Genomic DNA, 21,788 nt, shown 5'->3' on the forward strand with positions numbered 1-21,788 from the left:
GTAAACTACCCTGGGGTAGCTATCATAAATAGAGGAGTTATATTTTCCTGATGTACTGATCAATAATTTCAAAAATAGGAAAGAATGGCAATAATTAACAAAATACTTCATCTATCTTTCCAACCCTGTTTTCATTACAACCTAGTTTCATCTACATTCTAAGCAAGGAGCTTGAGGATATAAACATTACTCCAAAAATGTTTTTCTTTAATGTTATCTTCTTTAATGTCATCCTGCAGTATTATATGCTCCTAATAGTCCAGAAAGACTAACTTTTATAGCACAGACTAAAGGTCACCGAGATATTAGATAATAGAAAGAACAAAGGCTTTGGAGTCCTCAACTCAGATGCTGCCACTTACTAGCTATACGTCCTCTGGAATGTTAGTATCAAATTCCTACTTCCAGGATGTTGTGTAATTAAAGGAGATGACAATTATAAAGCTCCTAGCACATGGTAGATGCTCAAGAAACTTTAGCTCCCTTTCCTTTAAAAAGTGGCACATACACGATTATATTAAGGGGATCAGTTTTAAAAGTCATGCTTCATTATTTCCCTCAGACAAACGGTAGCATAACACGAAGCGTCAAGATCAAAAGAGATCAAAAGAGATAAAGTTGCTTCATCGATGTGGGAACCTTCCTTCATGACATCAATATCATGGTCTTCTATTAGTTGGTATGAGAGATTACAGGGATGTTTCAAAATCTTTCTATAGCATCCTGGAACATTCAGTTTCAGAGTAGGTATTTTAAATCTACATGTCTGTAGTCCATCTCTGCCGAGTACTTCCTGGTACCACTTCCCTAGTTTGTTCTTTGGGTACTGAATATTGTATCCAAGCACTGGAAGAACCACCTGTGCAATGGAAGGGGAAAAAAAAAAGATATGTGAAACAGCCTTTGGAAAAATATTTGATCATATTTTAAATTTACTTTTATGACTGGGACATGGATCAGTAAAAACAGACTCAGGATATCAACATTACAATCAGCCTAAAACAGGCTATTAAGTATTACACTACTTTGATTCTTTTTAACGCTGCCCAGAAAAGAGAAGAGCCAACTAAAATCAAGAAGGACTCTTAAGGGACTTCCCTGTTGGTCCAGTGGTTAAGAATCCACCTTCCAATGTAGGAGACACAGGTTCGATCCCTGGTCGGGGAACTAAGATCCCACATGCCGCAGAGCAACTAAGCCCACGCCACAACTACCAAGCTTGCATGTCTCAACAAGAGAGCCCGCGTACCGCAAACTACAGAGCCCACGCGCTCTGGAACCCTCATGCCACAACTAGAGAAGCCCACACACCGCGACAAAGACCCAGCGCAGCCAAAAATAAATATATAAAAAATGATAATAACTAACTAAATAAATAAATATTGTACTTGCGTGGTATATCTAAACAGAAAAAAAGGACTCAATTACCAAGGCAACCAACTCAAGTCAGATATTATCAGACAAACTGCTGTTAATGTAGAAGAGATGAAACAAGAAGTTGAGGTACACTTAATTACCCAACAGACTTCATCTTTGTGCAGTTATACAATCCTAAAAGCATATTCTTTCTGGAACACAAAGAATAACCTTTACTACTCAATCACATAACTGGTATTTTGGCTGATAATTTTACATTTCTCTTACTTATTTAAAAACATGGGGCTTCTCTGGTGGCACAGTGGTTAAGAATCCACCTGCCAATGCAGGGGACATGGGTTCGAGCCCTGGTCCGGGAAGATCCCACATGCCGTGGAGCAACTAAGCCCATGGGCCACAACTACTGAGCCTGCGCTCTAGAGCCCGCGAACCACAACTACCGAGCCACGTGCCACAACTACTGAAGCCCACATGCCTAGAGCCCGTGCTCCACAACAAGAGAAGCCACTGCAATAAAAAGCCCGTGTACCGCAACGAAGAGTAGACCCCGCTTGCCACAACTAGAGAAAAGCCCACGCAGAGCAATGAAGACCCAACGCAGCCAAAAGGTAGTCAGAAAAAGGAACAAGGTAAAAAACTCAAATACACACAACATGACTGAATTTCAAATTCGTTATGCTCACTGAAAGAAGCCAGACACAAAAGGCCATAAACTATATGATTCCATTTCTATGATACTCTTTCAAAGGCAAAACCATAGAACAGAAAAGAGCTGAGTTAGGGGTGGGGAGTGACTACAAAGGGGCTCAGGAAGTTTGGGGGAGACATGAAACTGTTCTTTATCTTGATTTTTGTGGTGGTCATATGACTGTATACGTATACCAAAACTCACAGAACTGTAAACTGAGAAGAGTGAATTTTATTGTATATAAATTATACCTGAATTAAAAGTGGTGAAAAAAAGGAGCAAGGAAGGGAACTGGTTAATATATATTGGCTTTTGGGCACAATGTGTACATTTAGATCTAAATGATACTAATTTTTAAGCAAGTTTACCTGATGTATTGCATATGTATTAGCTGATTCCTCTTCTTCAGTTACTAGATGAACCTATTTTTTAAAAACATGATGAAAATACAGATGATTTTCAAATGTTCCAAATTCCCTCAATTTTCCCTAACTCTGTTATGTACAATTTGACTCCTTAGCTGAATATACACATACCCAAACAAGATCTTTTCACAATTTCTTTCCAGAGGAGTAGACTACGTAAAAATCAGAATGATTCTTCCTGCTTTAAGCCCTGATAACTCCGTGGAAATATACGGAGAAGGTTGGGCAGCTAACACTCTGAAGCAACACATTCACCTCAGTTACCAACGATCTTCTTCTAAATTGCAAAGTTGTTTTTTCTTACTATGCTGAATCAAGAATCTGCCTCTGTGAGACCACCCAACCTCTGTCCCTAACAAATGTCATAATAATCTATGAGAAGTAGTGCTTCTCAAAATGCGTTTCATAGACTAGTAATAGGTGTCACACATACGAGGCAAAAAGAAGAGGTGAGTGATAAGCTACGTTTGAGAAATGTTGCTCTAGGACAGAGAATAATTCTGATTTCTCTGGCACATGAAAGCTCAAGTATAAAGGCAGCTGCCATCATTCCATGAGGATTACAACAGCCTCATTTTCCTAAAGCATTCATCATATAATATAATGTCTAGATCGTCTCTAAACCTGCTTGCTTTCCCAATTCTCCCTACTCTTATCAATAATGTCTCTCCTTTTTTGTTTTCTCATTTTGGGTTTATTTGTTTGTTTACATGTAAATAACCCATTTTAACTGCTGCACTCAGAAATGGACATAACACTCCAGATGTGATCTGACCAAATACATGGGGCTATGATCTCTCTTGCATCACTTCCAGCTTTTTGTCTTTCACAAATTCATAAGCATACCGACAATGCTGCAATTTAAGCAATTTATGAAAATACTGAACAAACATGGTCAAGTACAGAGTACCATGTTTTGTCTTTAGAGAACTCCCTCCAGGTTGATATCAATCGATAAATTAACGAACATGATTTTGCTGTATGGCTGCTCTGCAAAGATGAATTCACCATTCTCATTGTCTAACTCACATTTCTCCACCTTGTTCACAAAAAAACTATACAAGAATCTGCCAAGTCACCTGAAATTAAGATATATCGGTAGTCCTAGTAATTCTATCAAAAAGGGACTCAGTTTCCTACAACTTTTTTTTTTTTTAATTTATTTATTTATTTATTTGCGGTACGCGGGCCTCTCACTGTTGTGGCCTCTCTCGTTGCTGAGCACAGGCTCCGGATGCGCAGGCTCAGCGGCCATGGCTCATGGGCCCAGCCGCTCCGCGGCATATGGGATCCTCCCGGACCGGGGCACGAACCCGTATCCCCTGCATCGGCAGGCGGACTCTCAACCACTGCGCCACCAGGGAGGCCCCCTACAATTTTTAATGTAGATGCATAACATGACATGTTCTATATACCATTTATTAGAAATATTAGTTTGTCTTTTTCCTTTTCATATTTTATGTCTTTTTTTGGTTTTATTTTGGTTTCTTTAACTTTTTATTTTATATTGGAATAGAGTTGATTAACAATGCTGTGTTAGTTTCAGATGTACAGCAAAGTGATTCAGTTATACATATTTTATGTCTTGAGACTCCAGTTCCTGCCTTTTCTTTTCTCAGTGCTAACAAAGTATAAAATGATTGATCTTAAAAATATAGACACTTTTTGCTGCTAATAAAAGGTAACTCTGCAAAATGTAAAGGAGAAAATATTCTCTTTTCTACTACATCTCCTGAAAGAAAAGCAGATTCAATCCTGATCACAAAACTATCCATGCAAATATTACATGGAACAAAGAAGCCTTATAAGACACATGCATTTCAGAGATTATTGTTATATTTTGTCAAAGTAACCTTTAACTTCTGAAAACCTGAATTAGAAATGGCTGACCTACTAAATAATGTGTTGCCTAGGTAATATTTAAATGGACATGTTTTCTGAAAGGTGTTAAAAAACTTGTGCTTTTTTCATTATTTATCAAAATGGAATCAACTGACATATCTCTTCTTCCACTCATATGAGGTAAAATAAAACCTACGATGCTGCTAGATTTTTTCTTACACAGTTTCAGAGTCCGTGTCGCAGTTAAATGACCATTCTTAATGATTTATGCTCTTAGTGATAAATTTCTTATCTAAATATTTATAAACCATTCATTTAATAAAACAGTAAAGCAGACATCTTTGTTCTGGCTCACTCATCACTCAGCCTTTACTCCCTCTTTTCTGGTAGCGTACCTGCATTTTCCTTTTTTTTTTTTTTTTTTTTTTTTTGCGGTACGCGGGCCTCTCACTGTTGTGGCCACTCCCGTTGCAGAGCACAGGCTCCGGACGCGCAGGCTCAGCGGCCATGGCTCACGGGCCCAGCCGCTCCGCGGCATGTGGGATCTTCCCAGACCGGGGCACGAACCCGTATCCCCTGCATCGGCAGGCGGACTCTCAACCACTGCGCCACCAGGGAAGCCCCCTCCCATTTCTTAAATGTGGTTTGGGTGGGATGGTTCCAGGAAGGAGCCCTTGGAACACAGGTTTTGCCAATCACATACTCCAGTCCACAATAGCTGGTCTGGGGACATGTGACCCAAGCCAAGCCATTCCTAGCCACTGAGGCTCAATTCCATGGCTTTGACTGAAACTGTTAGGAAAGAAAAGCCCTCTTTTCTGGAGAAGTAACTGAGAATGGATCTAACAGAGAGGAAAGCAGAGCTGCAAGATAAAGCAAATGAGACGGATGATTTAGGACACTGCTTAAGCCCCTTGATACAGCTGTGCCTGAATCAATCATGCACTTTTAGTTATGAGGGCCAAGAAATTCCTGTCTGTTTTCCTTAAGTTAGTCTGAGGTGAGTTTCCATCACTTGAAACCAAAAAAATCCTTAATTCATACATCTAGAACTCTGCCATTAATTTAGATCAAGCTTCCTTTATGGAAAGTTCAGTCTATTTTTCTCCATTTTTGAAAAACTGGGCCATGCTCTACCTCTAGATGCTGACACCTTTTCTATACTCCACAATTTCTCTAGTAGAGACTAATCTTGGCTTGGAATCAGACAACAGATTAAGTGCTACCTATGTCACTTAATCTGTCTCCTCTCTAGCCTGGGTCTCAATTTCATTTCTATAAAATGGGAATTAGAAAAGAGGGTCTCTAAAATCTTTTTGTCCTCTAAAGGTCAATGATTTTATGATGTTATATACAAAAGCACTACTCAAATCCCTTCATTAATTTTTAAAATATATTTGTGAGATTGAATTAAGATAATGATGGAGAATAGTCTGCTCTTTTTGCATTACAATACTATAAAATAAATTTCCTTACATGATTTATGGAATTAAATTTCATTATTTAGTTCAATCCCACAGAGATTAAAATACTATAAAAATACTAGTTGGATGGGCAGGAAATGGAAGGATCAATTTTTACAATACAAAATTATATTTCATTAATATAAATGCCTCTAAGATACTGTTAAGAGGGAAAAAAGCAAGTTGTAAAATTGCATCTTTGTAACTTTCATTTCATACCACTATTTTTATTTTTCCATTCAATAGCATGTTAAGCGTTAGCTGACAGCAGAGTAGAAGCAGGAGATGAGCAAATATAAGTTAAAAAAAAAAAGAAGAAGAGCATGTTTAGTTTTAAATTGTTTCTAAAATAAGGGCTTCTGAAAATTAGTATTCCTGGTGTGGTAACTACTCTTGATGAAATGACACTTACTTTACTACTTGGTAAATGCTCATCATCAATATCTTCATCCAAACAGACCAAATCACCCTCCACCACTCTTGATCCATAGGTTGCAAGTCTGTAAGATACTGCCTCATTCCAGATTTTGCTGCTATATGCATGAACATAGAATATGCGCATGGAATGGGGGAAAGAGAACCACGCCTGGATACAGCCCTCCTCTGTCACGCCAAAGCGATGCAAGGACTCCAACAATGCTCTCTCCCGAACTTTGAATTCAGGCATCAGTGAAAGTGTGCCTTTAGCATCCTCTGAAATAAAGCAAAGATCAGTTAGTCACTTTTATTTAAAGGCCAGTTATTAAGACCTTTACCACGCTCTCTAAATGAACTGAGCTATCCTGGGAACCTGAATATGAAAATGATGCTCAGCACCAACTATACACCAGAGCTACACTTGAAGAGGTTTTTTGTTTGTTTTTAATAAAGATCATTAATTATATGGCTCAATCACTTTCCCTGCTTTAAAAAGAGCACATTAGTAACTCCAACTTCAGGATGGAGATAAACTAATTTGCAGTTATTTAGAGGACTTTTTTTTTTTTAAAGCATTACATAAACCCGAGCTTAGAGATTTTTAAAGAGCTATTATAGACATTTTACACAGAATTTTTTGAATAAGAAAGGGTTGACATCTGGATCCTTCAAGTGTACTATCAGGTCTTGCTAGTAGGATGCTTTTTAAAATTAGGTTACTGGACTCCATGGCAAAGATGCTTATTCAGGTAGGGCCTTGGATTCAGCATTTTAATAAATGCACCAGATTTCTTAAGCACACTAAAGTTTAAGAATCACTGCCAAAAGGAAATTATTTTCTCAGGACCCTACAATAGATGCAATTTTGAATTTTCCTTAGTATTACTTAGATTACTCCTAACAATTTGAAATGCTCACACTGTTTACAGATTCTGGTGTGGCATAAAAATATTTTTCTCCTATGAATCATTACATATAGGTAATATGTACATAATTTAAAACAATGAATGGAGATATTTGAAAACTGATGTCCTTTATTTCAATGCAAGTGAAATTCAATATGCACGTATATGTTGATCATATATTTGAGTGACTCTAAAACGCTACGGTTGCCGTTATTGTTTAAATACAAGTAATATTTATTCAGTATTCAGAACGTGCCAGGCACTATATTAAAAGCATTATATCTATTATCTTATTTAAATCTCATGACAGTCTTTCAGGTACCATTATTAGCTTCAGTTTGCAGATGAAGAAACTAAAAGAATGAAACTAAATGACTTGCACAAGACTGTACAGCTGGGAAGTACTAAAGTTGAGTTAAACCTACGTAGATTGACTGTAGAACCCACACTCATAACAACTTTTTTTTAGTGCTTCTCATTAAGCATTCTACATATATTGGGCTAAAGTTTTCAAAATCAGAAATCAGGGCTAAATGGTAACTAGATCAAAAACAATGCACAAAGTATCAGATATAACAAATGTACTTTTATTTAGTTTATTTTTTCAGTCTCCTCTGATTGTAGTGAATTATACTTCATCAATACCTAAATCCTTCGAGGATTTAGGCCAAGAAAAACTCAGAAAGCATCTTTTCCCTCACCCCTACCCCCAAGCAAGAATTGGGACAAAAATCCCAGAGATCTGGCCAAAAAAGGAGTGCATAGGGCACGTAATAAAAATGCTTAAATATACAATATATTAGTCTATTTCTTATCATATTTATGTTGTAATGAATGCCCTCCTGCTGACATAACACTTATGTATCTGCATGGTTATGTAAGGGGTAAAGAAACTTTTTAAGTACCAGTTTGAAGAAAATATTTCTTTGCTCTATTTACAGGATCATCCAAATCTTCTGGTGTGAGAAATAATTTTACAGCCTTCACCTTTAAAAACCAAACAAGCAAACATATGTTAAATGAAAATGAAAAATTACTTACTTTTTTTAAAAAAGGTACAAATTGTCTGACATCTAACAAATGCCAGACATTTAACAAAGGAACAAGAATAAGCATTTAACATGATATTTTACATGGCAATTTTGTCTTTAAGTGTTCAAAAGTTAAACAATGTTAAATTTAGAATTAACTTCCTGTACAAAGCAACCTGATACATAGGTTTAAAATATTATGGACTGGAAAAGTGCTCCCCCACTACTTCCACAGTTCTTCTTCTGTCATTCTTTGCCTCTATCATCGAACTATGAACGCAAGTATTAAGTGATGACATAAAACTCAGACTTAGTCAACAAAAATACACAAGAAAAATAAGGGAAGGAACAAGCATAGGGGAATGGCAAGCCACTAATTTCATTTGTGCTCTCAAGTCTCAGAATTCTGTGGTCTTAAAAATAATTGCCATTTTTTTTTTTTTTTGCGGTACGCAGCAAAGTCATTTTTAAAAATTGCCAACTTTAATATTTTCTTTTAAAACCTAAATAGATTAAAAGATCCTCCTTTAAAAAAAAAGTTATCTACTAGTTCCTATATTTTATCACTGTCTCCAGCACAACTTATTTCTAAGTATGTGCCTTAGAGTTAGAGTAGGAAAGGATCTTAAAATAGGTCAAGAAACCTAATCTCCCACTCATTCTTCTGTTAACATTATTCATTCATTAAAACAAATACTATTAAGCATCTACCATGTGCTAGGCACTGTGGAGATACCAGGGATAGAGTGTTGAGCAAGAGACTTGTGGTCTCTGTTTACTGGAAAATATTAAATAAGCAATAATTATAAAATGTAATCAAACCTGAGATGGGAAGTCTAGGAGGCTGTGCAGTCACAAGATAAGGGGAATTCACTAATTCTTGGGTAGTAGGATGAGAATTTAAATTGAGACATAAGGAATGTAAAGGTTGGGGAGGGCGTGCTTCAAGCAAAAGGAAAAAAAAAAATCTGCCTTTCCAGCTGTGGGAGCCAGCCTCTAAGACAGGCCCCAATGGTCTCAAGCACCTGGTGCTCACGCCTGGGCAGTCCTCTCCCACAGTCATCAGGGCTGGTCTGCGTGACCGTGGAATACGGAAGTAGTGAAGGTCTGTCCCTCCCAAGATTAGGCTATGAAAGACACTGAAGTTTCTTTTTTCTTTTTTTATTCAATGAATATTTATTGATATGAATGAATGAAGAAAGGAATAAATGCTCTATTTCTAAAGAACTTTTATGAGGCTAAAAACTGTATCCTCTGAAAAGGAATTACTCCCCTCCATTTTACCAAACTGCAACTTTTTTCTCATTTCATTTCTCTGAAGGAATATTCTATTTCCTTTAGCAAAGAGAGTATGTCAAGAGATATATGACCCTATTTTTTTTTAACTTTTTATTTTATGTCAGAATACAGTTGACTAACAATGTTGTGATAGTTTCAGGTATACAGCAAAGTGATACAGCTATACCTACACATGTATCTATTCTTTTCCAAATTCTTTTCCCATTTAGGTTGTTCCATAATATTGAGCAGAGTTCTCTGTACTATATAGTAGGTCCTTGTTGGTTATCCATGAGGTTTCTGTTGTGGTCTCTCTCTCTCTCTCTCTTTTGTGCTCTTGGACTCCTCTCTCCAGGGGAAGCCATGCCACGAGTACCACTATGTGAAGAAACTCAAGGTTCCTGCCAACAACCATGAGAGTGAGCTTGGATGTATATCCTCGGTACCCACTCAAGTTTTCAGAGATCACCCAGGCTGATAGATAACTGTAAATGCATAAGAGACTCTGATGCAAAAATGCCCAGCTAAGCTGCTCCCAGATTCCTGACCCTCAGAAATAGTGAGATAATAAATGCTTGTGGTTTTAATCCACTAAGTTTTGGGGTAATTTGTTCCACAGCAATAGTTGATAACCAATAGTCTAGCAAGTTAACAAATAATTAGGAGCATGGAATATGAAGTTTGAAAGAGGTAGCCATTGAAGGGGTAGCCAGCCAGCTTTTGTTTAAATGTAATGATAGCAAGAGGAATTTCCAGTTCTTGGGGTGGGGGGTGGCAGAGGAGAAAGCCCATTTCTTTGGACAACTGTTAGAAAAGTCTTTCTTACACTAGGCTAAAACTTGGCCCCCTGAAATTCTACCACTGTTAAAACCAGACAATTAACAGTCTAATCATATTTTTGAACATTCATCTTACTATGAGCCTGACACTACGCTAGGTGCTTTCACAAAAGTTATCTCATTTACTTCTCACGAACACCTTGTAAAATACGTATTATGTCCATGTTACAGATAAGAAAACCGAGGCTGTGAAAATTAATTAACCTGCCTATAGTGACATATTTGACAACTGGCAGAACTCAAACAGAACACATGATGCATTCTTCAGACCCCTAACTATTAAATTCTTCTTCCATATGACAAAATTTCCAATACCTTATAAGTTAATTTCCTCTTCAGATTCTAGACTGAAAAAACACTGTTCAGTTAATCATTTTTCATCAATACAGTTTCTAGACCCTTTATCATATCAGTTATATCCCACTTGCTAAACTCCCTCTGAAATGTTAAGCCCAGACTGACTGCAGTTTTGCAGATGTGGTCTACAGCACCAGCTGTCAACCTTATTTCCATGTGTAAGATGATGTTCACATGCACAATGCTTCTCACAAGTGCTTTTACTGTTCCTTTCTCTTCCACTCAAGAAAGCATATCAGAACACAAATGAATAAGCATGACACTGTAATATGAATAATACTGCATTTGCTCAAATATATAATTTTCATAGTTTTGTGGTTTTTCTCTATTATGTGTACTGCAACCAGTGTGAAAATATGTGTATATATAATATGTAATTATATATATGTAATATACATTTTTAAAATATAATAATTGGGCAAATGTGGCTTATTTGTGACATGCATTTTTAGTTTCGTTTGAAACTAGCCAGATTTTCTTTTTCAAATTTGCTGTTCCACTGCCATTGGGTGAATTCCTATCCCGCATAATATCTGATACCAGATTTCTCGAATTAGGGTTTAACTTTCTCAAAATCCTCTATTCAGCTCACTAAGAATTTGATGAGTGCTGGTCAAGTCCCGTTAGTCTCAAGCAGGTATTAAATACAGGGGCATCACATACAGTTTGCTTTGTTATAATGTGATACCAAGAATATAGTGGCTGCCCAATAAACATGATGTAATGTATGGTATATGTATGTGGCGGTAAAGCTGCATTTATATGCTGGGTTAAGAAAGCAAGGAGCGGGCTTATGTAGTAAGGACAACTGACAAAACAGCTAAGTCCATACTTTTAAAGAATCCATACCATTTCACTCTTCAGCAAAGCCAATCCAATTTGGTCTGTGTGAACTTTCCTTCCCATCCCAAATCTCTGTGGTCCGTAGTAATTCACAAACCCTTTATTCTATAAATACAAGAACAATCAATTAATTAAAAGTATATTGTTATGGACCGCATGCCTGTGAGCCACCAAAAGTCATATGTTGAAATCCTAACCTCCAATCTGATGGTGTTTGGAGGTGGGGATTTGGAGAGGTAATTAGGTCATGAGGATAGAGCCCTCATGAATAGGATTAGTGCCCTTATAAGAAATGGTGGTAGAACTTGCCCACTCTATTTCTGCAGTGTGTGAATACAATAAGAAGACCAGGCAGGAACCCTGATCTTAGGCTTCCAGCCTCCAGAACTATGAGAAGTAATTTTCTCTTGTTTAAAAATCACCCAGTCTATGGTTCTCTGTTATAGCCCCAAACTAAGATAAATAAATACAATTATTGTGTCGGAATATGTAATCAAGTCTTTCTTGTTGTATTTATTTCAATAAAAGAATCTTGTAATTGGCAATACGCACATGGATACCAAATGGGCTGAGAAACACTATACAGTTAAAATATAGAAAGGAAAAGAACAAATGATTAGAAGTTAGAAAATAAGTGAAAAATCTTTAAAAATACGTCAGCTGTTCATTCACATTACTGAGGAGTTTTCTGGAATGTGGGACTCTTGGTGCTAAACTCATGAAAGTTCTGGGAAAACTGGGATGTACTGGTTACTTAGTACTGGATCTGCACTTTGCCCTTAAGCTCCTTCTGATTTTGAGACTTCTGCTGTCCGGAGATGCTTGAAATACAAAGCAGATTTATTTTCAAACCCAGCAAGTCTTGGCTTCTTTATATATAATGGTTGGTTTTTCGATTATCTCAGTTTCTGAAAGCCTGGACCAAGGCAAGGGCATGGAGTCACTTCAGCAGGAACAGAAAATTGTAATTTACCACTGCAACCATTAAAGACATTGGTCAGTGGTTAAACATGTTCTCACAAAGCAAACCCCAGGCCCAGATGGTTTCTTGAAAGACAAAAGAGTTCTCTACACTCACTTTATGGGGGAATATATATTCATTCAACAATGATTATCAAGCACCAACTCCAGGACTGTTCAATAAAAGATGCTAAGATAATTTGTAATCAGCATGGTACACAAGGAACTGCGTCCTGACCTCATGCCACAAAGATCAACTGCAGATAGAATAAGTACTCCCTGTATTAAATCTCATAGTTAAATACTTTTAATTATTTCAAATTTGGAAAAATAACATTACACAATATCCTCCAAACACCAGAAGAGTTTTAAGTACCCCTCCAAATTACTTAGGGTTGGTTATATAACAAAAGGTTTATAACCCTTTAAAACAAAACTCCAAAAACTTCTTATTTTCAGGACTTCTCAACTTCGTTCCCCTCATCATGAGAACTAAAGGAAAGTTGGCTAAATCTAAGATTATTCCTAATGGGGATTTTAAAATGTATATGCATAAATACCAAATGAAAGTCTGACAATAAATGCTATCAGAGTTCAGAAAACCCCACTCCCTTTTCTAAGGGATATCTTTTTAATAGTTTATCAGGGGGAAAAAAAAAAGAATCTTAGGTAGGTCTAGAAGAAAAGGAAAAAACAACCATATAAAGAGTATATAATCAGGGAATGCCTGTATATTTTAAAGATTTTAAAAATCTTTAGTTGGAAGATATTTTCCTGTTAGGCATGACATTGATTAAAACCTGATTTCTGTTTGTTTGTTTTCCTGCTGGAGAGGCATAAAATTGTGTAAAAAGGTCTTTGTGGTCAGAAACTTAGATCTGTGTTTCTCAGTGTTAGCTGTAGAGAAGAATCACTTAGGGAGTTTTGTTTTTTTTTAATGCTAATGTCTAAGCTGCATCCCCAAATGTTCTTATTTAATTGGTTTGGGAGAAGAGACGGACTGCTGAAATTTTTTAAAAGCACCCCAGGTTGAGAATTATGGGTCTAGATGAGGAGTTAGCAAGCTATTAACTGGCCCACAAGTCAAATCTGGCCCAACACCTGTTTTTGTATAAACAAGGTTTTATTAGAACATGGCCATGCTCATTCATTTACATATTGCCCATGGATGCTTCCACACAACAGCAGTAGAGTAACTGCAACAGAGACCATATGCCTACAAAACCACAAACATTTATTATCTGGCCCTTTACAGAAAAAAGTTTGCTGAACCCATAGTCTACATGATCAGAATGAAGGCTATGGTTGCATGTACATATTTAGATGCCTGGCAAATGTTATTTAAAAACTTATGGTAATTTTTTACTGTAAGACAAAATGTATATGATTTATCATTTGTATACACTGAAACAAAATTCAAAATTAGATTGAAAAGAAGATTCTGAAAAGTAATATAAAAACTATTTGCCAAAGATTTCTGAAAAGAATTACTAGACAAAGTTTCCCCCAAAATTAATCTCTTTGCCTGAAATACTACTCTATATGGCAGATACTTAAAAAAAAAAATCTGTCTTTTTATGCAGGTAGTTTTTACCCCCACACTGAGGAACACTATACAATTTTTATTACACTAAAGTTGTGTTTTTTCAATACAAAAATGTGTACTAAGAAGAAAAATAAAAAAATAAGTCAAATGGCCCTAATTATCATTTAAAAATAATTATACATGCAATAAAAAGAAAAGGTACAAAAGAAAAAGAAAAATTTCCCTTCTTATCTCAATGTAAAGGGAGGGACTATAAAGATTTTCCTATAATACTCTATTTTAAAGTGCAGTTTTGGGACATCCTTGGTAGTCCAGTGGTTAAGAATCCGCCTTCCAATGCAGGGGACACGGGTTTGATCCCTGGTTGGGGAACTAAGATCCCACCTGCTGTGGGGCAACTCAGCCCGCTCACCACAACTAGAGAGCCCGCGCACTCTAGAGCCCACGTGCCACAACTAGAGAGAAGCCCACATGCTGGAATGAAAGATCCTGCGTACAGCAACTAAGACCCAACTAAGCCAAAAATAAATTAATTAATTTTTTTAAAAGTGCTGTTTTCTTACCTTAACATTTTCTACTGCCTCCAAAATTCTCTCTCTCAGGTTTGCAGAATCATTTATTTGATTTTTTAAATTTCTGATGACAATATCAAAGTGATTTCCTTTGAGCTGACCGAGTCTAAGGGAATCATCTACAGACCGAATATTAAACACACTCATTCTTTTCTTTTCAATTTCTTTTTCAATATTTTTCAACCTATAAGTGATAAATCATATAGACTCAGTTAAATCTTACATTTAAAAAATTAGTTTAAATGCTTAAACATTAAAAAATTATGTTAAAATGTCAAAAAATTAGTTTAAATAAAGTTTAAATGACAGTTGGCAGATAACCACTTATATCCGAATACTAAAACAAAAATTGGGGGAACTATTTCAAAAACACATCTTTCATTTATTTCAACGAATGTACACTAAAAACGCTTTATCATAGGATTATATTAAGAGTTATTTTAAGAACTGGAACACATATTACTAATGCTACTATTCTATCTATGTAGCCTTCTGACTTCTTAGTGCAAGGGATAGAACCTCTTAACTGTTCTCTGCTCTTCCTGTCTTTAGACTTTGCTCCTTTCCTCCTCAGTCTCTCTTTCTCCAATGTTACCAAAAAACCACTAGTGCCAGAGGATTTTCCTAAAATTCTGCTCTGAACACTTCCTTATTTGAATTTTCAAGTTTTCACCAACATCTAAATAATGGATTCCAACTGTCTTAGCCTAACTTTTAAGATCCTGTAAGAACTGATGTAAATTCTTCTTTACATCATATTTTCTGTAGTCCTTACAGGAACTATGTCTGCTTTATTAGGCAGACTTTTTAGCTTACTGCGCCTCTAAACTATCTTCAGATTTTCTGCAACTGCTAAAATCTTACTGTTAGTTGATGGGTAATTAAAATTCCCTACCCATAAGCCAAATCAAAGTACCTGCTCCTCCTAGAAACTAATAACTTGCTTTGTCTTTGATGGTTAAAAACTAATTTTTAACATCTAAATACCTTTTAACATCTAAAGTCATTCTCTCTTACTATACTGCACTTCTTGACCACAAAGACAAAATCATGAACAATTTTTTTTTGTCCCACGTATAACAACTTAGAAACATCTACCTGCAAGTAGTGAGTACTTAAACATCTGATGACTAAAGATTAATATATCAATATTACATCAAGTTAGGCAGAATTTTGGTTCAATGATTCAACTTTCTGAACTTTATCTTGAGGAGAGTATCCACAAGGCACAGATTTAAGTACAATCATATTAATCACAGTAGTATTTACAGTGAAAAACTGGAACAAATTTCTATGTCCCAAAACAGAGGAATGTCAAATAAATTAGTCTGTATAATGAACATGACTCTGAAATATTTCATGACATAAATTTTCATTAAGAATACTAATTATTTTTATAAGTAAAATATAAATTACACATACAGTGCGATTTTCACATATGTAAAAAATGGCTTTGTAGCATCTGTATGTAGCATAGTATTTGAAAAAAGACTGGAAGGAAATGGATCAAAATGTTATTGTGGTTATTTCTGAGTAAGAGAACTTTTAGGGACATTTAATTTCTTTTTTATTCTTTTTTCTATTTTCTAAATCTTCTATAATAAACATGTATTTCTTCTAAATACACGTATTATCTTCTAAATAATACATGTACTATCTTCTAAATAAACATGTATTATCTTCTAAATAGAGTTTTGTTTTGTTGTTCAATAGAGTTTTGTTTCTAAATAGAGTTTAGAGTTCTAAATAGAGTTTTGTTTTGTTGTTGAACAAAACAAAACTCTATTTAGAAGATAATTATACTATTAATGCAGAATATGTGCTGAGTAAGCCTGTAATCAATTACTATTAATAGTGAGGTTAATATGCTCCCAGTATTATTCTGAGTTTTTGATGCAATAAGAAAATAAAGTCTGTCCTTTAAAGTAACATCTTATTACCTCTCTGGTGTCACTTTTCTAACAACCATTGCTTGATAAGTGATGGCTTTCTTGTCTTTAAGTCCTGCATAACTAAAATCTGAAGGAATCACTCCAAGCTTGATAGCTAAAAAACCAACTGCTTCAAACATTTCCAGATTTTCTTTTCGTAGGGTAAAGGCTGAAACAAAAACAATCCCCGATTACAAAAAAAGCAGCTAACATACATCAATTACATTCTTAGCAGACAGATCATTATAATGAATCAAATCACTAATTTAAACAATGAGTACTTTTTAATCAAAATACAACCAGTAAAATACAAAACCTCATGGATTTCAGCGCTCATTTTTAAAATGCTAGTGGGCTCATTAAAGGCTTACAGAAAAAAAAAAAAATCCAAATTCCCTCATCTGACGTTCATACTGGCCCCAGTCACATTGGCCCTAATCTACCCTTCCAGTCTCCGCATGTGCCACTCCCATTCATATAACCTATAATCCTAACACAGAGAACTCCTCACAATCCTTGGATGGACTAAAGCCTTCATGTGCTCCCTCCATTTACTATTTGCCATACTTCTATTCATGCTTCAAGACCCAATGGCCACAGCAGCAATCACGTTTGTCTTATTGACCATTATATCTTCAGCCTAACACATAGTAAGTATTCAAGTATTTATTGAATGAATGAATAAATGAACTTTACAGGAAGTTACTTACTTAAATCTGCATGTCTCCACTAGCTGTCATTATCTATATTGTGACACTGAACATCATGTTATAATTTATCTCTTTAAGTTTGTGCACCCCACGGACTAGGAGTTCCAGGTCAGCAAACCAGTAAATAAAACCATACTTGCTTCGTGGTAGCTGCTTCAAATGTCTACTAGATGAGAGGGTAGGAGTAAGGTTGCAGAAGAGGTAGGAGGAACAAGCGCAGTAACAGCCACCAAAAAAGCCCCCCAACTTGTTGGCCTATATAACCTGCCAACACTGACAGTAACAAAATACCTCAATCCTCAGTTCACCATATACATATAAGATGCTTCAAAGTACTGCCCTTTTCCCTCAAATCATGAAAAGGAAATTCAAAGTTTTCTGCAGAATAATTTCTATTTTGTTCACCTCTTGTAACTGTCATCAGCAGCTACATGGGTCTCTCTGAGGAATGCTCTAAGAAAAATGAACATTTAACATACATGTGACTCAGGAAGTAGAAGGATGTGAAATTTACCTATCTATCTATCTATCTCTGAACATATGAAATAGCTAAACAAAAGCTTGTAATATCTACACTTTAGAAATCATGCTGTTTAAAAGAAAGGGAAAGATCTGTACGTTCTTTAGATCTCTATATAAATAACCTCAAAAAACATGAAAATAGCAAGTCTCAAAAATATGAAGAAAAACATGCATTGATGAAAAAGTTTTTAAAATCAGCAATAATGCTTCAATATGTGTACATATTGTGAAATGATCACTACAAAATTTTTTTCCTTGTGATGAGAACTGTTAAGAGCTACTCCTTTAGCAACTTTCAAATATACAACACCGTATTAGTAACTGTAGTCACCATGCTGTACATTATATCCCAGGACTTATTTATTTTATCACTGGGAGTTTGTACCTTTTGACCACCTTCATCGATAAGTAAAATAGATTATTTTAAATAAATTCATATCTTTCAAAATTCATTTTAAATTGATAACAGGTTAAATATAATTAACACATAAACAAAAGCTGTTTGGGGTTCACAATAATTTATAAGAGCTATACTAGTCCTGGAACCAAACATTTCAGAATCAATTAGTAATAATGTGAAAAAATTTTGTAGTCTTCCAAATATACCAAATCTATGGAATTAGACAGACACCACTAAAATATCTTAAAAGTGTTGCAGCAGCCTGGCTAGGAGGTACAAACTGTGAAAAACAGACCAAGAAAGTGTATTATATAAAATAAGAAGGCTAGGAGAGCAACACTTAAAGTTTTAAAGTACATGTGTTTGATAACTAGAGTTCAATGTGTCAAATCTGTCCCTGACAATCTAGGCGTGTCACTCATAGGTCATTAGGCAAGCTCAGCCATCTAAGAAGGAGCCTCCAAATTGTTTGAGATTATATCAGTTTGTTGCTGATTAGCCTTAGTGCATAGGCATATTTTATCCATGAAGATAGAGAATTTAGAATAGAAATATTTAAGATGATCAAACTCATGGTTTTTAGTATTTGTGTTAATGAATGTCTTATGCACTTGGAATGTTTAAGGTAATGAAACTCAAGTAATTCCAATTAAAAATGTCTAATTGATTTAAACTTGTCTTTTTTACATTGAAATCTCATTAAGTTAGTAAATAATATTGGCGCATATAAGAAAATGTAAACACCAAATTTATGTTTAATTTATAAGATTTACAATATTTTCTTAATTACTTGGAATAAATGAAGTATTGAAAAAGAAAATCAACTATGCTAAATTTTAAAATTCAATTTTAGAGACTTCCACTTCTAGCACCATGTTGGAATAATTGGTACCAACCTTGAACTCCCACCGTTAACAAACAGAAAACTAGACAAAACATATGAAACACCTGTCTTTCAACCCCGGACTAAAGGCATCACAGAACTGTGATCCAAAAGGAAAGGCAAAACAAACGAGGTGAGTCTTAAAATACCATGGTTTTCTAACTAGAGGTACTTTCTGGGCCAGGGAGGAGGAATCCAAGTAGAGCACAGTGGTCTCGCTGAGGCTGGAGTTCAAGAAGGCCCAGTGGGCCGGAATTCATAGGGCAGAGTAAGAGAACGTGTTCCAGAAATCTGCATAGGTGACCCCTTGAGTTCCTTGCTGATTAGTAATCTGCACGCCTAGAATTAAATGTTACATATCATTTATCTAGTGTTGTGTAACAAGTTGCCCCAAACCCTACTGGCTTACAATGTTCACTTATCTCTCAGAACTTCTCTGGATCAGGAATTCAAGAGCACCGTGGTTTGGTGGTTCTAGCTCAGGCTCTCTCAGGAGGTTGCAGCACGATGTGGCTAGGGCTGCAGTTACTCAAAACTCCTGACGAGAGTTGGAGGATCCATTTCCAAGGGGATCACTCACTCACATGGCTGGCAAGTTAGTACTGGCTATTGGCGGAAGGCCTCATTTCCTCTCCAAAGAGCTGCTTTAATATCTTAAAGTCTGGTAGCTAGCTTACCCCAGAGTGAGCAATCCAAGAACTGTGCGCAAAAAGTGCAATACCTTTTATGACCTAGCCTTAGACATCACACACCATCACTTCTGTCATGTTCCATTCTTCACACCAGCCACTGAGAGTCTTCTCAGATGCTGAGAATCTATCTTCTGGCTCTAATACTTTATGTCCCACCCCCATTCAAAATATACTCGTTATTTCCCAATGCCCCAAAGACTCATCCCATTAAAACACCAGCTCAAATTCTAGTAGTTTTCATCTCTATCAGGTCCAGTGTGGATAGGCTCCTTAAATACATAGTAGAGCTATATGACAGCACTAGCGTAAAGCCTACTCTAGACCTCCGTTAATAAAATTCAAGATGAAGCCTCAGATGGACCTGCAAACTACTTCCTACCTGCTAGAGCATGTTCAACACTCTCTAAAATAAGACAACAAAATCCAGACACTCAACAAGATAACACTCACAGTGTTCGACCTCCAAAAAATAGTACTGGACATGCAAAGAAGCAGGAAAATATGACCCATGAACCAAATTAAAGTCAGTCAACAGAAACAGACCCAGAAACAACAGAAATGAAATTAGCAGACAAATATTTTTAAAGACCCATTAAAAATAGGCTCAAACTGTGCTCTAGAGCCCGTGAGCCACAACTACTGAGCCCATGTGCCACAACTACTGAAGCCCATGTGCCTAGAGCCCGTGCCCTGCAACAAGAGAAGCCACCGCAATGAGAAGCCCACGCACTTCAAGGTGGAGTAGCCCCCGCTCGCAGCAACTAGAGAAAGCCCGTGTGCAGCAACAAAGACGCAATGCAGCCAAAACTAACTAACTAACTAACTAAATAAATAAGGCTCAAAGACTATAGGAAAACATGAACATAACAAGAAATTGAGGACCTAAGAAAGAACCAAATAAAACTTCTAGAGCTGAGAAATGCAACACCTAAAACGAAAATGTCATTGGACGCTTAAATTTTTCATACAATTCTTTCTTCAAAAAAGCGTCTAAGAAAACAGTATAGCACTACCTCAAAAAATTAAACATAGGGGCTTCCCTGGTGGCACAGTGGTTGAGAGTCCGCCTGCCGATGCAGGGGACACGGGTTCGTGCCCCGGTCCAGGAAGATCCCACATGCTGCGGAGCGGCTGGGCCCATGAGCCATGGCCGCTGAGCATGCGTGTCCGGAGCCTGTGCTCCGCAACGGGAGAGGCCACAACAGTGAGAGGCCTGCGTACTGAAAAAAAAAAATTAAACATAGAATTATCTTATGATCCAGCAATTCCATTTTTGGGTATATACCCAAAATAACTGAAAACAGTAACTTAAACCAATATAGCCATGTTCATAGCCGCATTATTCACAATAGCCAAAAGATGGAAGCAACTGTGTCCGCTGGCAGATGAATGGATAAACAAAATAACAAGATGTATATATACATACAACAGAATATTATACAGCCTTAGAAAGTAAAGAAATTCTAACACACACACACAACACAGGTAAACCTTATAAACCATAAGCTAAGTGAAATAAGCCAATCACAAAAGGACAAATGTTGTATGATTCCACTTATATGAGATACCTAGAGTAGTCAAATTCAGAAACAGAAAGCAGAATGATGGTGGTCAGTGGCTAGGGGAGAAGGGAATAGAGAGTTATTGTCTAACAGACATAGAGTTTCAGTCTGAGGAGATGAAGATTCTGGAGATGGATGGCAGTGATAGTTGTACAACAATGTGAACGTACTTAATGCCATTAAACTGTACACTTAAACATGGTTAAAATGGTAAAGTTTATGTTATGTATATTTTATAACAATTAAAAATAAAAGCTTTTTTTAAGTTTTCTATTTTTTAGGTAGGTCTACTTATTAAGGAATTTTTTTATATGAACTATTTTTGTTCTTACAAAAGGCTGGCCTAAGCAAAATCTGGGATAGGCAAAGTTTATCTTTGTCTTTTTCTTTATTCTTGTACTTATAGGTATCCCAGTATCTTCATACTATCCTCTGGTGAACCATCAATTTCTCCCTTGAACATGTCTCTCCAATTATTCATAGTTTTTGTAAAACAAATTTAAACTAATATATAAAACTTTCCACAATTTTTTGGTTCATTAATT

The 21,788-nt window shown here is 36.2% G+C and overlaps 1 protein-coding gene across 1 annotated transcript; it reads right to left on the reverse strand.

Annotated features, from left to right (window-relative positions):
• Positions 1-532: 532 nt before the first annotated feature.
• Positions 533-16,638, reverse strand: PUS7L (pseudouridine synthase 7 like; the record flags this gene model as incomplete). Its single annotated transcript, XM_079714809.1, has 7 exons — positions 16,484-16,638; positions 14,535-14,727; positions 11,472-11,570; positions 8,023-8,104; positions 6,208-6,488; positions 2,434-2,487; positions 533-859 (listed from the first exon to the last, which is right to left on the reverse strand). Exons 1-7 carry the CDS (start codon positions 16,612-16,614, stop codon positions 533-535), a joined length of 1,167 nt encoding a protein of 388 aa, XP_079570935.1. The 5' UTR covers positions 16,615-16,638.
• Between the last annotated feature and the right edge of the window lie 5,150 nt (positions 16,639-21,788).

Source organism: Hyperoodon ampullatus (assembly GCF_949752795.1).
Source record: "Hyperoodon ampullatus genome assembly, chromosome: 11".
NCBI lineage: Eukaryota > Metazoa > Chordata > Mammalia > Artiodactyla > Ziphiidae > Hyperoodon > Hyperoodon ampullatus.